Raw genomic sequence first — 16,522 nt, 5'->3', positions numbered from 1 at the left:
CCATCATGGAGGCTCCCCTTTCCATCATGGAGGCTCCCTTTTCCATCATGGAGGCTTCCCTTTCCATCATGTGCTGTCAGTCCTGCCAGCACAGGCTGCTGCAGGCTCGGGGGGATGTGGGCGGGATGTGGGGGGACTTGGGGGATGTGGGGAGGGATGTGACTTGAGTTCTCACAATACCATAGTGCAACTGGGTTCTGTCAAAGTCCTCTTAGACTAGAGCCCAGGAGATCTGGCCATTACTGAGAGGAAACCTGGGCGCTGGGGAGAGGGCTTGGTGGGTAATGTGCACGCTGCTGACAAGCTTCAGGACCCAAGTTCGTATCCCCAAAAGGCATGTGAAGCCTGGTGTGGCAGTGTTCATCTGTAATCCCAGCACTGCAAAGGTGAGACAGGTAGAGACAGGGAGTTCTAAGCCCATGGGCCAGCTAGCCTGGTGCACACAGAGATAAATAAGAGATCCTGTCTCAGCCGGGCATTGGTGGCGCACGCCTTTAATCCCAGCACTCGGGACGCAGAGGCAGGTGGATCTCCGTGAGTTCGAGGCCAGCCTGGTCTACAGAGTGAGTTCCAGGACAGCCTCCAAAACAATACAGAGAAACCCTGTCTCGAAACCCCCCCCAAAAAGAAGAGACCCTGTCTCAAGTAAATGAAAGGAGAGACACAACACCTGAGATTATCCCCTGACCTCTACACATGTACCATAGTGTACACACACACACACACACACACACACACACACACACACACACACACACACACACACACACGGGGGGGCAAAAGCCAGGAAAGCTGAGGTCTTGGGGGCCTCATCGATACCAGCATGGGTGGTCCTCATGCACTCACAGAAACCCAAAAGGAGAAAAAGGAGCCTATGAAGCGCATGGATCTGCTAGGCAGAGATTAGAAACAGAAGCCGGGCAGGTTACGGAAGTAAGGGATGTGGATATTGCTCGGGTAGTGGGGTGTTTCTCTGTGTGAATTAAGCCCTCAGGTCCGGGTCATCAGACAAACAGGAAGTGAATCCACAGGAAAATAGCTGAGCCACCCAACCCATTATTCATCCTGTGAAAGACAACCTCTAGGCACGTCTGTGAGCGGTTGCCAGGAGTAATTAAGGGAGGTGGGAAGACACACCCTGAATGTGGACGGTGCCATCTCCTGCATAAAAGGGGGGAAGCCAGCTGATCACCAGCATCCATCTCTGCTTCCTGACTGTGGGTGCCATGTGACCAGCCGCCTCCACTCCTGTCGCCATGCCATGGTAGACTGTGTCCCCTTGACCCAATGAGCCCAAATAAACCCTGCTGCATCAGGCATTTTCTTACAACAGCAAGACAAGCAGCTGATAGACACCAGGCGGTTGCTTTTACAAAGTCAGAGGCATCTGGGGGTATGCACACCGGGGAGAGGGTGTTAGTGTTTGAGGGGCGTCCTACGCTGGTTCTATGCCTGGACACAAAACAGAGAGAATGGACATAAAGCAAGCCGGCTTCCCCCCACGAATGTGGGTAGGATGGTAAGTTCCATGTTAAATGTATTTTGCCACAATTTCAGAAAAAAAAGAAAGAAAGAAAAACAGACAGTCGAAGGAGTCAGGACTGCTACAGGCTTCCTATGGGAGCATCGCATTTTGTAAGTAGACGGTATGAGGGCTGACTCAGAATTTACTTGATCCTACTGGGGTGTCCACACAGCAGCTAGGTGAAGTGCATACTGGGTAACCCACACTTGGGTGAAGCTGCTGATGGCAGCTGTCAAACCAAATGACCCCCACGTCCACGAGGGGGTCGGGGTGGTGACACTGCCTGCTGTAGTCATAGGTAGTCACACATCAAAACTAGCAATCCCACCCTCGACACACATGTAGTTCATTGTAGAACAGTTTCACCATGGTGAAGTGTGGTTTTTAGGAACAGTACTAGACAGTACTAGATGGCTCAGCGGGTAGAAGCACTTGCCACCAAGCCTGATAACCGACAGCTTCCTTGGGATTGAGGCTGTGCGAGTTCTCAGTTTTCTCTTTCACCTGGATCGAGATCATAATTTAGGATGTGACCTCAGACCCGTTTCTGATCTGGGCCAAAACGACAATTGGCCTGTGTCCATCGCCTATTTAGACATGGACTTTATAGTTTACAGATATCCGCTCTCAGTGTCGGGTACCACGGAGAAGACTGTTCTTTGGAGGACCCGTGTGGGCCAGAGAGAAGCCCCAGAGCTGAGCAGCCTGGAAGGGAGGCGCCCATCTCTGCGTTGTCAAAACCACCCTGGGGCTTCCAGCCTCTCCTGAACATCTCATGTAATACAAGGAAGTGCCCATCAGGGGGCGCTGGCACAACCTCCTCCGCAAAGCCCCCGGGGAGGCACCAGAACTGGGCTTGGGTTGAGTCTTTGCTATCCCCTGTGTGGTCAGGTTGGGGTTGCAGAGTGCTCCCAGTGGCTGTGCCTGAGAACAGGATTGCAGGCAGGCACGCACGCACGCATGCGCCAGCATAGCACCTCCCCACCACGCAGAGGCTGGGCTCACCTGGGGCTGGTTCTCAATGACCAGCTCGTAGGTCAGCCCGGCAGAGCCAAACCGCAGGATGTCCCCAGGGATCAGCTTCACTGCCACATTCTGAATGTGGCACTCGTTGACAAACGTGCCGTTGCGGGAGTTAAAGTCCTGAAGGACAAAGCTGCCCTCTTCCTCGTTGAATTCGATGAGCGCATGGTGGTTGTCAATGTCTGAGGACTGGGAAAGAGAAAGATAGTCAGGGCCGGGAAAATGAAAATCACAGCATCCTTGATAACTTGCTGCTCACGGCTGTCTCAGAAGGGGATGCTACTGGGCCTCCTTGCGGGGTCCTCTCATCAGCCCTCATTTTTGTCTTGTCTGTCTGTCTGTCTCTATCTCTCGGCAAACCTTACTGCTTATATAAGCTGCAGGAGGGGGGCGGGGGGGGAACCTAGTGCCTCTGGTCAGTTCCGGGAATGTCCGTCCTTGTTTCCTAGCTTAAAAGGCTTCCCAGCAGGATGGAATTTTACACCTAGCCACAGAACAGAGGTTCTCAACCTGTGGGTCACGAACCCTTTGGGGAGTCAACCCCACCCTTTCACTGGAGTTCCCTAAGACCATCAGAAAACACAGATATTTACATTATGATTCATAACAGTAGCAAACCTATACTTATGAAGTAGCAACAAGAATAAATTTAAGGTTGGGGTCACCACACCACGTATCAGAGCCTTAGGAAGATTGAGATGAACATTCTGCTGTTTGATCTGTTTTAACATCTGGTGTCTTCAGCACCTTCCCTCCAAGACGGACAATTGTTTGTTTTTTAACTTTACTTTAGAAACAATCTTATTTTACATATCAATCCCAGTTCCCTCTCCCTCCCATCCTCCCATGCCCCCCACCAACCTCCCCATCCACTCCCCAGAGAGGGTGAGGCCTTCCTAGGAGGATCATCAAAGTCTGTCACATCACTTGGCGGGGGGGGGGCACTAGGCCCTCTCCCATGTGTCTAGGCTGAGAGAGTAGTCTTCCATGGGGGAATGGGTTCCCAAAGTCCGTTCGTGTGCTAGGAATAAATACTGGTTCCACGGTCAGAGGCCCCATAGACTGCCCAGCCTCCTAACAGACACCGGCATTCAGAAGGCTTGGTTCAGTCCAATGCTGGTTCTCCAGTTTTACAAACGGGGTCTGTGAGCACCCACTTAGTCAGGTCAGCTGTTTCTGTGGGTTTCCCCAGCATGGTCTTTGTTTCTGGTTTTTTTTGTCTTTTTGTTTTGTTTTGTTTTGTTTTGTTTTGTTTTGAGATAGGGTTTCTCCATGTAGCTTTGGAGACTGTCCTGGAACTCGCTCTGTAGACCAGGCTGGCCTTGAACTCACAGAAATCTGCCTGTCTCTGCCTCCCAAGGGCTAGGATTAGAGAAGTGCACCACCACTGCCTGCTCTAGATGGACAGTTTTATCTTAGTGTGATCTCGCCTCCATATGCATGTACACAAGTGTATACACACACACACACCCCAGACCAGCCTTGCTGCAGCTGGATCTAGAGAGGTATCTGAAGGGGAATCGCAGGCAACCAGCCTCTGTGGCTGGTTTTAAAGACAAAGGGACCAGGAGTCATGGAATGCAGGCAGCTTCCAGAACCCAACTATGTCCTCCAACTGGCAACCAGCAAGGAACAGGGGGTCTCACTTTGGTAACCGCAAGGAACTGAATTCTTCCAAAAGCCTGAACGACACAGGAGGCAACACCATCTCCAGATGTCAGGGATGACCCCAAGCCTGCCAACACTTTGATTTTGGCTTAGAGCGACCCAGAACAGAGACTGAATCCACCCACATTTCTGACCCAAGACCTGTGAGACAGCAAATGTATTGCGTGAAACAGAAAGTTAACTTAGCTGCCAGTGGCAACCACTTCCCAGCAATGCGGTCTTACGACAGCCACCACAAAGGTCCCCACTGCACATGCTCAGAAGTGGTGACTGAAGGAGACTGCACAGCCTGTCTGCATACTGTTCCTTACTGGGGGGTAGAGCCTACTTAACCTACTTGGCCACCAAAAACCAGCCAGTTTCCCATCTGTTCTGCCAGTTCAAGGGTCTCTCTCAAAGAAACAGAGATGGCCCAGCTGCAAGACCTTTTGTGGGCAGGCTCCATCTTGGAGATTCGTCCTGTGCTGAATGCTTAGCCTTGCTTTCCTACTGTACCGAGGCTCTATGACCGTTGGCTTGCTGTCTTAGGGTTTCTACTTCTTTAATGTTTTTATTTTATATGCATTGGTGTTTTGCCATGGGTGTCAGGTCCCCTGGAACTGGAATTACAGATAGTTGTGAGCCACCATGTGGGTGCTGGGAATTGAACCCTGGTCCTCTGAAAGAGCAGTCAGTGCTCTTAACCACGGAGCCATGTCTCCAGCCCCGACCATGGCAACTCTTATAAAGGAAAGACATTGAATTGGAATGGCTGACATGTTTAGTGGTTTGGTTTAGATATCCAAAGGGAATAAACTCCCTTTGGGGGCCATTTTCTCTCAAGCCACCACGCTTGTCAAGCCAGAGCATTGGTCACACTAGCTGCTGGATGTCCTTTCCAGCCCCACTCTGACAGGCTTCTGCTTAAAGAGGCACCTAGGGCTCTGTTTACTCTGAGAACCTGTCCTTTGTATCCCAGGTAGGGACTCTGTGGCTACCCTAGTGCAGCCTCAAGACATTTGCTGTTACCCTATAACGCTTTACCCTAGTTTGCCAGCAGAGGGAGCCAGCCCAACGTGTTGCCTCAAAGGAGAGTCCCTGAATCTGTCAGCTTCAGCTTCTCCATTTCCTGTTAGCTCTCACAGAGGATTCCATGGCTTTAGGTGGCTGCCTTATTATCTGTTAGCGCACAGGAATTTTAGGTGTCCCCTAAGCCAGATGGGAAAGCTTGGAGTCAGTCTTACATGTAAAACCACTCCTGACTGTCTTGTGTGTGTTTTTTTGTTTTTTTTGTTTTTCAAGACAGAGTTTCTCTGTGGCTTTGGAGGCTGTCCTGGAACTAGCTCTTGTAGACCAGGCTGGTCTTGAACTCACAGAGATCCTCCTGCCTCTGCCTCCCGAGTGCTGGGATTAAAGGCGTGCGCCACCAACGCCCGGCTGGTTTTGGCCTTTCTAAGATCCGCTTGCACACTTTGGAGGATAATAATAATAGTGGCTTTTATTCCATAGGGTGGCATTGTGTGTGTGCATGTTCATATGTGACAGTGTGTGCTCATGTGTACCCATGTGCCGATCTCCCTCCTTAGGTGCTGTTCATCTTATTCAATGGCACAGAGCCTCTCGATGGCCTGGAACCTGTCAGTGTGGCTAGGCTGGCCAGCCAGGGAGCCCAGGGATCCCCTCAGTCACTCCTCCATGGGAGCGGCTTCATGGACACACCTGCAAAACGTGGTGCTTCCAAGGGATTCTAAAGCCCGCCAAGTTGACAGTGACATCAGTCATACTAGAACTAAGGGGGAGGGGGAGGTGGCTGCCAGAACAGAACAGGCTAGCTGGGATGTGGCAAGTGGGGGAATCGGAAAGTTAGGAGTCTGCATTTAATAAGCAATCTTGTAAACAGGTGAGAAGTCCATTGGCCGCTGGCCGGGGACATTTCTTCATTCAAAAAGAACTGAAGCCCTTTCTCGGCAGAACTCGGGTAACAATGGTGTTCACCAAGCACAGCGACGTGTACCTGTCACCGAAGCTGCCTGTGTGGCAGAGGCAGGAGGATCGCTTGAGTCCAAGAGTTTAAGACCAGCCTGGGAAACATAATGAGTGAGACTCATCTCACTAACAAAGGAAGAGGGCGGGGAGATGGCTCAGTTGGTACCCTGCTTACCACGCAAGTATGAGAATCCGGCTTTTGATTCCACCAATGCCAGGCATGGCAGGGGCATCTGTAACCCTAGCCATGGGGGATCCCAGGAACCTAGGTTTTGAACTCCAGATTCAGTGAAAAGCTGTCTCAAAATCAAAGTTGGGCCTGAAGAGGCGGCTCAGTGATTAAGGGGATTGGCTGCTCTTCAGAAGAGCTCTGAAATTCATTAACTGCACCCACATCAGGGAGCTCACAACCTGCTGTGACTCAGCTCCAAGGGCTCCCACATTCTCATCTGGCCTACGTAGGCAGCCACACAGGCAGAAAGAGAGGGAGAGAGAGAGAGAGAGAGAGAGAGAGAGAGAGAGAGAGAGAGAGAGAGAGAGAGAGAGAGGGAGGGAGAGGGAGGGAGAGGGAGGGAGAGAAAGAGAGAGGGAGAGAGAAAGACAGAGAGAGAGAAGAGAGAAAGAGGGAGGGAGAAGTGAGAAGGAGGGAGGAAGGGAGAAAGAGGGAGAGAGGGAGAGAGAGGAGAGAGAGAGAGAGAGAGAGAGAGAGAGAGAGAGAGAGAGAGAGAGAGAGAGAGACCACCTCCAGTATTAAATTGTACAAATTACACTTCAGGAGGGTTTACCGCTGAGCTGGGTTAAGCCAGGGCGTGGAATCTAACCACACTGCAGCCAGAGTGGCCATTAGGAAATTCTGTCCCTTCCCTCGCTGTGGGGGTGTGTGGGTTCTTCAGTTTCTTTTTCCCTTGCTCTCCCATCTGGAGCAGAGTCTTAACAGCCACACGAGGAGTCCCACCTGCCTCTGAACCCCTCCCCAGTCTTCTTACGCGGACCATGGCTTTTCTTTCAGTAGTCTGGGCTCACCACGTGGACTCACACTCCAGGGCCTTTGCATGTGCAATTCCCTCACTCCCCTGGATAGCTGAGTCTTCCTTGACCTTTGCTGGCCTTCCCTCTAGAGCCCTGATGCCAACATGTGACTATTAGGACATCTGCGAGCACTCATGGCCTGTGTCTGTTTCCTGATTGCAGGATCATGTGACTCTGCCCTAGGTGCTGTCACTCCAGGTAAATATTTATGAAATATGTGTGGTGTTAACAGTGGAGACCAGACTGGCTAAGGTGAACTCTCTGCTTCCACAAGAGAGCCTAAATCTGTGCAGGGAGTAGAGAAAAGTCTGGAAGAAAAGACCCAGAAATTAGCTGTACCTAAGTCATATGATTATATTTGATTTTTTCCCCCTTGTACTTTGTTTTGTTTTCATTTTTCAGACAGTCTCACTATGCAGCCCTTCACTGGGCTGGTACTTGCTATGTAGACCAAGCTGGCCTTGAACTCATAGAAATCTAACTGCCTTTGCTTCCCAAGTGCTGGGTATGAAGGTCCGTGCCACCACTGCTGGCTACTGTCTATGATTTTAAGTACTCAACTCCCTTTCATCATCAGGAAATTTAATGTCAAAATACAATGACATCTATGCCCAATATGAGGTTGGTTCATAGTGTTTATCACAGCAGCAGACAGCAACCAGAAACAAGAGGTTATCTGTAACGACCCCCAACTAGAGATAATCTCAATGTCCGGTACACGAACGGTTAAATGGAAGGCAGTGTGTCCATACACTGAATCCTATGTCCTATACACAGCAGTTAAATAGATGGCAGTGTGTCCATACTACTGAATATGACCCAGCAATAAAAAAGAAACAAGATAGCAATCTAAACACATCTCCAGGCCTGAGTGAAAGGGAAACCAAACCAAAAGGTCACACACACACATGGTGTGATGTTATTGATGTAACCTTGTCCAAACAACAGTTTTATTAATATAAATATAAAGAAGCAGAGGGCTGGCTTCAGGGCTCAGGGATGGTGGGAGGGGGCCCTGTCTGTAACCCTGAAGTGGGATCCAGGTCTGTGGTGGTGCAGATGTCCCTGCTCTCCCGCTGGAGGGGCTCCATTCCCTGCCTCTCTGTTCTTCTATACACACGTATTTCAGCCTGGTTGAATATTTAAAGAGGCTCTGAACCTCTGTTTTTATTATTCGCTTCTTCCACCTCCTTGGCTGTCAGTGAGTTGAGGCTTTGGAGCAAACCACAGCTCCTCAGAGAATGAAGTGAGATCAAACGAGGGCTGCCGCTAAGCCCAAGGTTTCACCTCAGAGCTTCCTGGACTCCAGGTCCCCTCAGAGGCAGGGTATGTGTTGCACCCTTCCCCCATGGGGGTCTGCTGACCAACTTGTGACTAGGAGCTTCTAGTAAAGCACCTCTTGTCCCCTCCTCCCAGTAAGGCCTGCATGTAAGTTCCTGTTTTCTGTCCATGCTTATTGTCTAAAGGCTAATTCCTGTTTTTGGCCCACACTTTACCGGAGGGTCCTGGGAATGGAGGCTTCTGACCTTGGTGGTTTTCCACCATGCCTGCTATTGGTATATAAGGCTCCACTCTTGTTAAAATAAACGCCATTCTCCTCGTAAGAATGAGCTGCTGTCTTTGTCTTCATTTACCTCCTTAGCCCTTCGCTCGGATCATTGTAGCCCCATAACCGAGCCGGTCGCTACAGGTATGGAAAGGGAAAGATCTTGGAAGGGGTGCTTTGGATAGAGAGAGGCCTCCCCTGGCACAGGGCAGGGGAGGGCAGTTCAATGCACCTGCCCTGTGCACACCTTCCAAACTCACCAGAAGGCTGCTTCTGGACAGGGGACAACTTGAGACATGTGTACAGCAACAGGAAGAAGGCTCATCACCTCCAGTGGATTTTTGGCAGCACGAGGACTAAGGTGGCTGCTTGCCGGATGCAGTCTTTGGACTTTGAGAGCCTTGCATCTACTCCGCACTAAGGAGCCCTGGGGTAGCATGGGGCAGGGGTGGACTATGCTCTTACCTGTAAGACGAGGTCGGAATCCACATGCTTGCCGATCGTGGTGCTTTTATTTAGGACAAAAAAGCCATCTGCACTCTTCAAGTAAGCTTTCATTCTCTCTGATCTCCCTGCAGAAGGGTCCAGAAAGGCTTTGGTTAGAGGACACGTAACATAGGGTCATCGTGTCCTGAGGGAGAGGTCTGTAGTGACAAGGAGTAGCCAGGTGGTGACAAGGTCATCTCTCCTAATAGTGATCACTAGCAGAGAAGAATTGAAATCCTGTAATCTAAGGTATTTTTAAAGAATTATTTACCTTATGTGAATGTGTGTTGCTTGAGCATATATCTGTGCACCAAGTGTGTGTAGAAGCATGTAGAGGTCAGAAGAGGGTACCAGATCCTCTGGGATTGGAGTTACAAATGGTTGTGAAGGGGGAGGGGGCTGAAGAGTTGACTCAGTGTTTTTCTTAGCTTGGGTATTTCTTAACTAGGAGAAGAAAAAGCAAAGCTCTAAATAAGCCAAGCGCAACCTGAATGCCACGGATGATGGCTGCCCACCTAGTTATCCACCGCTGCTCATGTGGATTAGTTATGACCCGGCATTTACTATGCAGGCACTGTGGCCAAGGTACTCTCTCCTAGGCTGCCTGCCACATAACAAACTCTGCTATCATTGATGCTAACTTGGGCTTCTCAAACTCCAGTTCAGAGACCCACACACCCTTCCACTGAGTTTAAAGCACCAAGAGTTGGCCACTGAAAAAGCAAGCATCAACTGATACTCTCTTATAAATCACTATATTGAATTAGGAAAGGGGAGTGATTTCCTTTTCAATTTTAAAACACTGTGTGTGTGTATGTGTGTGTGTGTGTGTGTGTGTGTGTGTATGCAGGTGTCCACACACCTCAGTAGGCATATGAAGATTATAGGACAACTTGCAGGAATCAGCTCCTTCCTTCTGTGGATGGGTGATGAGACTCAAACTCAGATCCTTGGGCTTGCTCAAGGACCTGCTGAACCATCTCACTGACCAAAAGACTGATGTCTAAAGATCAAGTAGGAAGATGCAAGATTCTGTGTGATCAGAACTGGGCATAGATTTCCCCCCAATGCTTTTATTATGGAAATGTCAAATATACAGAGATCTTTGAAATAGACAGTGAGCTGGGTGTGGGGGTGCATGCCTGTAACCCAGCACTGTGGAAGCTGAGACAGGAGGATTTTGTGTTTGAGAGTGGGATAGAGCACATAGAAAGAAAATCAAAACAAGCTAGAAAGATGACTCAGAGGCTAAAAGCACTGGCTTCTGATGGGGGACATCCTTCCATATATATGTTTCTGTTATTGGTTGATGAATAAAACACTGTTTGGCCAATAGAGGCAGGAAGAAAGGCAGGACTGGGCAACGAGGAGAATTCTGGGAAAGGTAGGCAGAGACAGAAGAGGACACCATGTAGAGGGGGAAGGAGTAACATCTGGACCCTTCTATGGTAAGATAAGACCATGTGGAAATACTTAGATTAATAGAAATGGGTTAGTAATTAAGAGAATGCCAGCCAATAAGACGCCCAAGCCATCGGCCAACAGTTTATAAATTAATATATGTCTCTGTGTGCTTATTTGGGGTTGAAGCAGTGCGGTGGGACCTGGTGGACAGTAAAACCTCCGCAAGAGGCTTCTCAGGTTTGTAAAGGACCCTGGTTTGATTGTCCAGCATCCACATGGTGGCTCATGACCATTCATACCCCAGCTCCAGGGGATCTGATCCCTCTTCAGACCTTCATGGACACTGAGTGGACACAGCTGGACAGACATGCTTGCAGGCAAAACCCCAAGACACATTAGAAGAAAGAAAAGAAAGGAGTAGAAATTGAACTCCTATGAGCACGCCACTCAGATTCTGTCATCAAAAGTTTGCTATTATTGTTATTATCATTATTAGGTTTGGGGTTATGAGACAGGTAGCCCAGGCTGGTCTGAAACTCACTGTATAGCTGAGAATGACTTTGAACTCATTTCCCCATCTCTACCCTCCCAGGCGCTAGGATTACAGGTATGTACCGCCATGCCCAGCTTGCTGTGTTTTCTTTCCCACCTACGCATCCATTCATATTTCTGCCTCACAATGCACTCCAAAATAAATTCTGCACAGTTTAAAAACATTGAACATTCCTTAAAACATTGGTGATAATGCATCTTTCTGTCTGAATTCTAACTGCGTTCCATCCAGGTGCCGGGGACACATCTCAATGCCAGATGTAAGAGCAATGGTTCTCCTTTTCTTTTCAAATGAGAAATTTCTGGAAAGTAGAGGTTTGAAACCGGAGATAGAAACAACAAAACAACCCCTAGCTGTGATGGTGAGGACACCTGGGTCTCTGCTGTCCTTGAACTCCTGATTCTTCTGCCTTCACCTTCTGGGAGCTGTGTTCACAGACACGTGCCACCACACCCACCTGCATGAGGGAACCCGGAGTGGACAGAGGACAGGTAAAGGGGTGGGGCCCTCTGCCATCCTGACAGCTTTGGTCACTACTAAATCTCCAGTGCCCAGAGCTGCCGTACTAGGCATGTAGAGGTTTTCCGCCTCTAGCTGCGGAGGGCTCTGCCTTTCACTTCCCACTTCAGAGTCAACCCTAGACGGAAATTAAGTGTTTCTACGTCTTACTCTGGCCCGGAGCAGTCCCTCAGCTGCCTGGAAATTACGGTGGTCATTTGAACGTGCTAAACTGTGGATTGGCTCTCTCTTGATACCCTGCCAAAAGCCAAACAGTTTCCATCACACGTGGGTCAAAGACGGGCTACAGATGGGCTATGGAGTGAGCATTCTTGCAGGGCTACTCAGCCTGGGAGCCAGCTGTATGCTTTCTTTCCTCCGAGTTATAGCTGGGCATGTGAGGTCAGATGAGGGCATCTCTCTGACGGCTGGTGGATGACCCCCTAAGGCAGAGGGCTCCCTTGCTAATCCCAGCTGCACCAGGTGGACATCCTAGGGGCCTAAGGTCCCATCAGGATGCCTGTGGGGATAGGATGTGACTGCACTTAGGGAGGTAGGGTTGGTGTCTGGGCAGCCGCGCTGAAACTGGAGCTTGGATTGAAGAGCTTGGGGGCGGGGACACGCCTCCTCCCATCACCTCTGCTCTTCGCCAGTCATCTTTGGAATCGCACTCACCTGGTAGGAGGAGGAAGCTAGTGTTCTGTCCTCCTCCTAGAGCCCCGCGGGCTGGGAGCCACTTGACAGCTCCAGGGCGAGGCGGCCTGCCGCGCTCTGCGGAGTCTCCAGCTCCACCAGCACCCCGCGCTCCCCGCCCGGCCTGTGTACGCGTGTCGCCATGACAACGCGGGGGGCTGGGTCAGCAGGTGGGGGCGTGGTCTTTGCGGGGGCGTGGCCGCGCTCTGAGCACCCACTGTGTGTGTGTGTGTGTGTGTGTGTGCGCGCGCGCGCGCGCGCGTGTGCCGGGTGGGGATCAGGTATGATTATGTATTGCAGGCAGCCCAAGAATGAACACATTTCACAATTTCACAGATGGAGAAACTGAGGCTCAGCAGCCCCACAAGCTTTTTATAAAAGAGGGTTTGTTTTATCCCCTATGTCAAGGGGGTGTGTTGACGGGTGGGCTGGGAGATTGGAGAGTCTTGGGGGTCTGCACCCAGTCCCATCCAGACACCCCCCCCCGTGGTGTGAGGATGGTGTTTGGTGTGATGCGAGCTAACCAGACAGAACTGGGGTACTTTGTGCAGTTTCTGATCTCACAGCCCTCCCACCCTCACCCCTGCTTCCTGGTGGCAAGGACCACTTAGTCATTCTTAGTCTGTCTCTCCATGCATTGACCTGATACACATTAACCTGACTGACCTGCCCAGTGAGCACAGGACCAGAGATGTCTTGGGAAGACTGGTCTCTGCGTGCATATGGAAGCAAACATCACCCGTAAAGACCTGCTCACACTCCTGAACTCAGCAAAACCCGGGAGCACTGTGAGGGGCAACTGCCCAGGGTCAGCATTCTGCATACTGTGTGACTGCCAGCCCGTCCCCCATCAGGGAATTCTAAGCTCCCAGCTGATTTTCAGGGTTGGAATAGAAAGTGTTCAAGCCTGATCAATCTTCCTCCCCGACAGGCAGAAATTCTTCAACCTGATTCCAAGCAGTCCATGTTCACTTGGGAAACAACCAAAACCATTGTGACTGCAAAGGCTTTTACAACGGCCTTCCCCTTAAGCAATGGCCAGGGTCTTGGTTAGGGTTTCTATTGCCTCAATGAGACACCATGGCTAAAAAGCAAGTTGGAGAGGACAGGGTTTATTCAACTTACACTTGTACATTGCTGTTCATCATTGAAGGAAGTCAGGACAGGAACTCAAGCAGGGCAGGAACCTGGAGACAGGAGCTGATGCAGAGGCCATGGAGGAGCTCACTGGCTTCCACTGGCTTGCTCAGCCTGCTTTCTTATAGAACCCAGGACCACCAGCCCAGGGATGGCACCACCCACTATGGGCTGGGCCCTCCTATATTGATTGTTAATTTTAAAAATGCCCTACAGCCAGATCTTCTGGAGGCGTTTTCTCAATTGAGGTTCTTGCCTTTCTCTTGACTCTAGTTTGTGTGTCAAGTTGAATGAAGACGAATCAGTATGGCAAATACTGCCTTTGAAGAAAATATCCAAGGTTTTGCTTTCTATAACCAAACTGTTTGATTGAGTTCTGGGTGACTTGGGGGCAGACGCAGGTGTTAGTACTTGGGCATCTGCACTGGCCTGTCCTTGGGGTTCTGATAAGTTGCACCCTCAGCTGCAGCCACTAAGGGCACCACCTGTGCATAGTCACTATGTTCACTTTAAAATGGGCCCTGCCCACCTCCCATCCCTCTCTCTTTCTCTCCCTCTCTCTGCTCCCCCTCTCCCCCTCTTTCCTTTGTCCTCTCTCCTGCTGCTCCTGTCCCTGGAGGCTGGTCTCCCCCCTTCCCTTTCCCAGTTTTATGATCCCTTTCCCTAATTAAAAAAAAACCCTCTGCTTGAACCTTGTTGCATGGTGTCTTTTCTTAAATTATGATAGTGGGGAACACACAGAAACACTCAGGGGAGTGACTGGGGCAGTGACGTACTGGGAATGTCAATGACACTCATAATCCCTGGGAAATCACCATCTTTCTGACAGAAACATCATATCTGAAGACACAGAATGGGCCTACAACCACACCCATGAGACAGCTGAGCAGGGTCTGCCGTCTGACATGGTTTACGTTGGCCTGACAGAGATATGCATTTAGTAGGAGTCACATTTTGCATTTTGGTCTTCCCTGGACTAGAGCCATTATATGGAATGTGATCCCCTCTCATGCTTGGCAGCAGCCCTTAGTTATAGCTGTCTGCCATACATTCGCTGAGGGAAGTAGTTTGTTCTGTGCAATGGGCTTGCTTGCCCTCTCTCTCTCCCTCCCTCCCTCCCTCCCTCCCCCCTCCCTCCCCCCTCCCTCCCTCTCTCCCTCTCCCCCTCTCTCTGTGTATGCTCATGTGTGTGTGTGCAGGTGTTCCTGTGGGTATCTGTACGTGTGGGAGCCAGAACACAACCTTGACTGTCGTTTCTCAAGGTCTGTATTTTTTTTTTTGAGGCAAGTAGTTTGAATGTAATTGGTCCCCATAAACTCACAGGGAGTGGCATTATAAGGAGGTGTGGCTAATGTTGGTCTTGTTGAAAAAAGTGTGTCACTATGGAGGGCTTTGAGGTCTCATATGCTCAAGATACCCCCCAGACACTCAGACCACTTCCTGTTGCCTGCAAGATGTAGAACTCTCAGCTACTTCTCCAGCACCATGTCTGCCTGCACACCTGCATGTCCTGCCATGATGATAATGAACTGAACTATAAGGAGCCATGTCAACTAGATGTTTTCCTTTATGAGAGTTTCTGTGGTCATGGTGTCTCTTCACAGCAGTGGACACCCTAAATAAGATGCAGGGTCTCTCACTGTCCTGGAGTTCACCAGTAAACTGGGCTAACTGTCTAGTGAGCCCCCAGAGGCCTGTCTATACTTTCCAGTATCTGTATTACAAGCACATGTGACCATGCTTAGGACCTGAGATTACAAGATCATGACCCTATGCTTGCTCAGCACTTTACTGAGCCATCTCCTGAAATTCACTGTTTCAATTTATGACAAGCATATTGGGCCATAACCTGTCTGTAAAGCAAGGAGCATCTGTAGATGAGCATAACTGTGGAATTATCTACTCTTAGGCACCAGGACTGACAGCTGTCACAACCAAAAGAGTAACGCTTGCTTGCTACCTACTTCCCTGCCTTCTGGGCAGATTGAGCTCCTGTCTGTCCCAAAGACCCAGGCAGAGACAAAGTATAGGGAGAAGGGTCACAAGCTAAAAAGGGCTATCTCAGGTCTGTCCCCCATTCCACCCACTGTATTCCAGGAGTCCAACTCTTCTCCTGCAACTTCAGCTCCCATAGAGGCAATATATGGAATTCTCATTCCTCTCCTGCCACCTTCCCCTAGATGCCCTTATCCCCTCCCTGGAGACCTCTAGATGTTTCTACTTCTGCTCTTGCGTTCCAGAAGAATGTTTGCTTCAGCTCCAGTGAGGAGAGGTGGGAGGCTTATGGTTGGCTCATAAGGAAGTTACCGGTTCTGTAACCCAGTCTAGAATCCCCCTGGCAGACCTGTGATGCGGCTGATCTCCTGGATGGTCCCAGAGCCTGTCAAGTCAATAATCAGCATTAACCAACACATTTGGGCTCCAGTGGGCAGTAGATCCTAAACCTGACCCCAGATCAGGATCATCAAATCCCTAGGCCACCATGCTGACACGAAGATTGTGTGGAACTAGATGACAAACCTTGCCAAGGTCTTTCTGTGCACATGAAGTCCCGGGTACTCAGAGCAACATCTGGTGTGTCCTGCACTCTCCTTTTTCCATGTAACTGAGTGAGGTTAGATATAAGTGGACTGAGGCATGGACCCTGGGGAGAGCAGGAGCCACTGACATGGAGAGAATGGTGCCCCAAGCTGGGGTGCACACTTCTGGAGAGCCCAGGGCTTTTTGGTGTTTGTAATAACCGTTCTGCTATTTTTAAACATCTTATCTATTTGCAGGGAGGGTCACAGCATGTGTGCCGCAGCGCATGGGTGTGGAGGACAGAGGGCAGTCAATCCAAGGGAGTCAGCTCTCTCCTCCCACTGCGCAGGACCCTGGGATTGAACTTGAGTCCTCACCCTTTACCAATTGAGCCGTCTCCCCAACCCGAGGTTGGAGCTTCTGCTGGCTTCTTCAACAACTGGTGACAGTCAGCTTTAGTTGCTGTGTCATTCAC

At 50.2% G+C, this 16,522-nt stretch overlaps 1 protein-coding gene across 10 annotated transcripts in view; it reads right to left on the bottom strand.

Moving 5' to 3' along the window:
* The window catches only part of Fhad1 (forkhead associated phosphopeptide binding domain 1), a 114,945-nt gene extending 102,443 nt beyond the window's left edge, over positions 1 to 12,502 (bottom strand). For all 10 annotated transcript variants that reach the window (XM_040757481.1, XM_040757482.1, XM_040757483.1 and 7 more), the window contains exons 1-3: positions 12,373 to 12,502; positions 9,222 to 9,328; positions 2,531 to 2,737 (exon numbers count right to left, since the gene is read on the bottom strand). In XM_040757481.1, the coding sequence (XP_040613415.1) occupies positions 2,531 to 2,737; positions 9,222 to 9,314 (300 nt within the window). In that variant the 5' untranslated portion in view covers positions 9,315 to 9,328; positions 12,373 to 12,502. The remainder of the gene's footprint in view (positions 1 to 2,530; positions 2,738 to 9,221; positions 9,329 to 12,372) is intronic.
* Between the last annotated feature and the right edge of the window lie 4,020 nt (positions 12,503 to 16,522).

Source organism: Mesocricetus auratus, unplaced genomic scaffold, assembly GCF_017639785.1.
Source record: "Mesocricetus auratus isolate SY011 unplaced genomic scaffold, BCM_Maur_2.0 Super-Scaffold_100014, whole genome shotgun sequence".
Lineage (NCBI taxonomy): Eukaryota > Metazoa > Chordata > Mammalia > Rodentia > Cricetidae > Mesocricetus > Mesocricetus auratus.
This window is presented reverse-complemented; position numbering and strand designations above follow the sequence as displayed.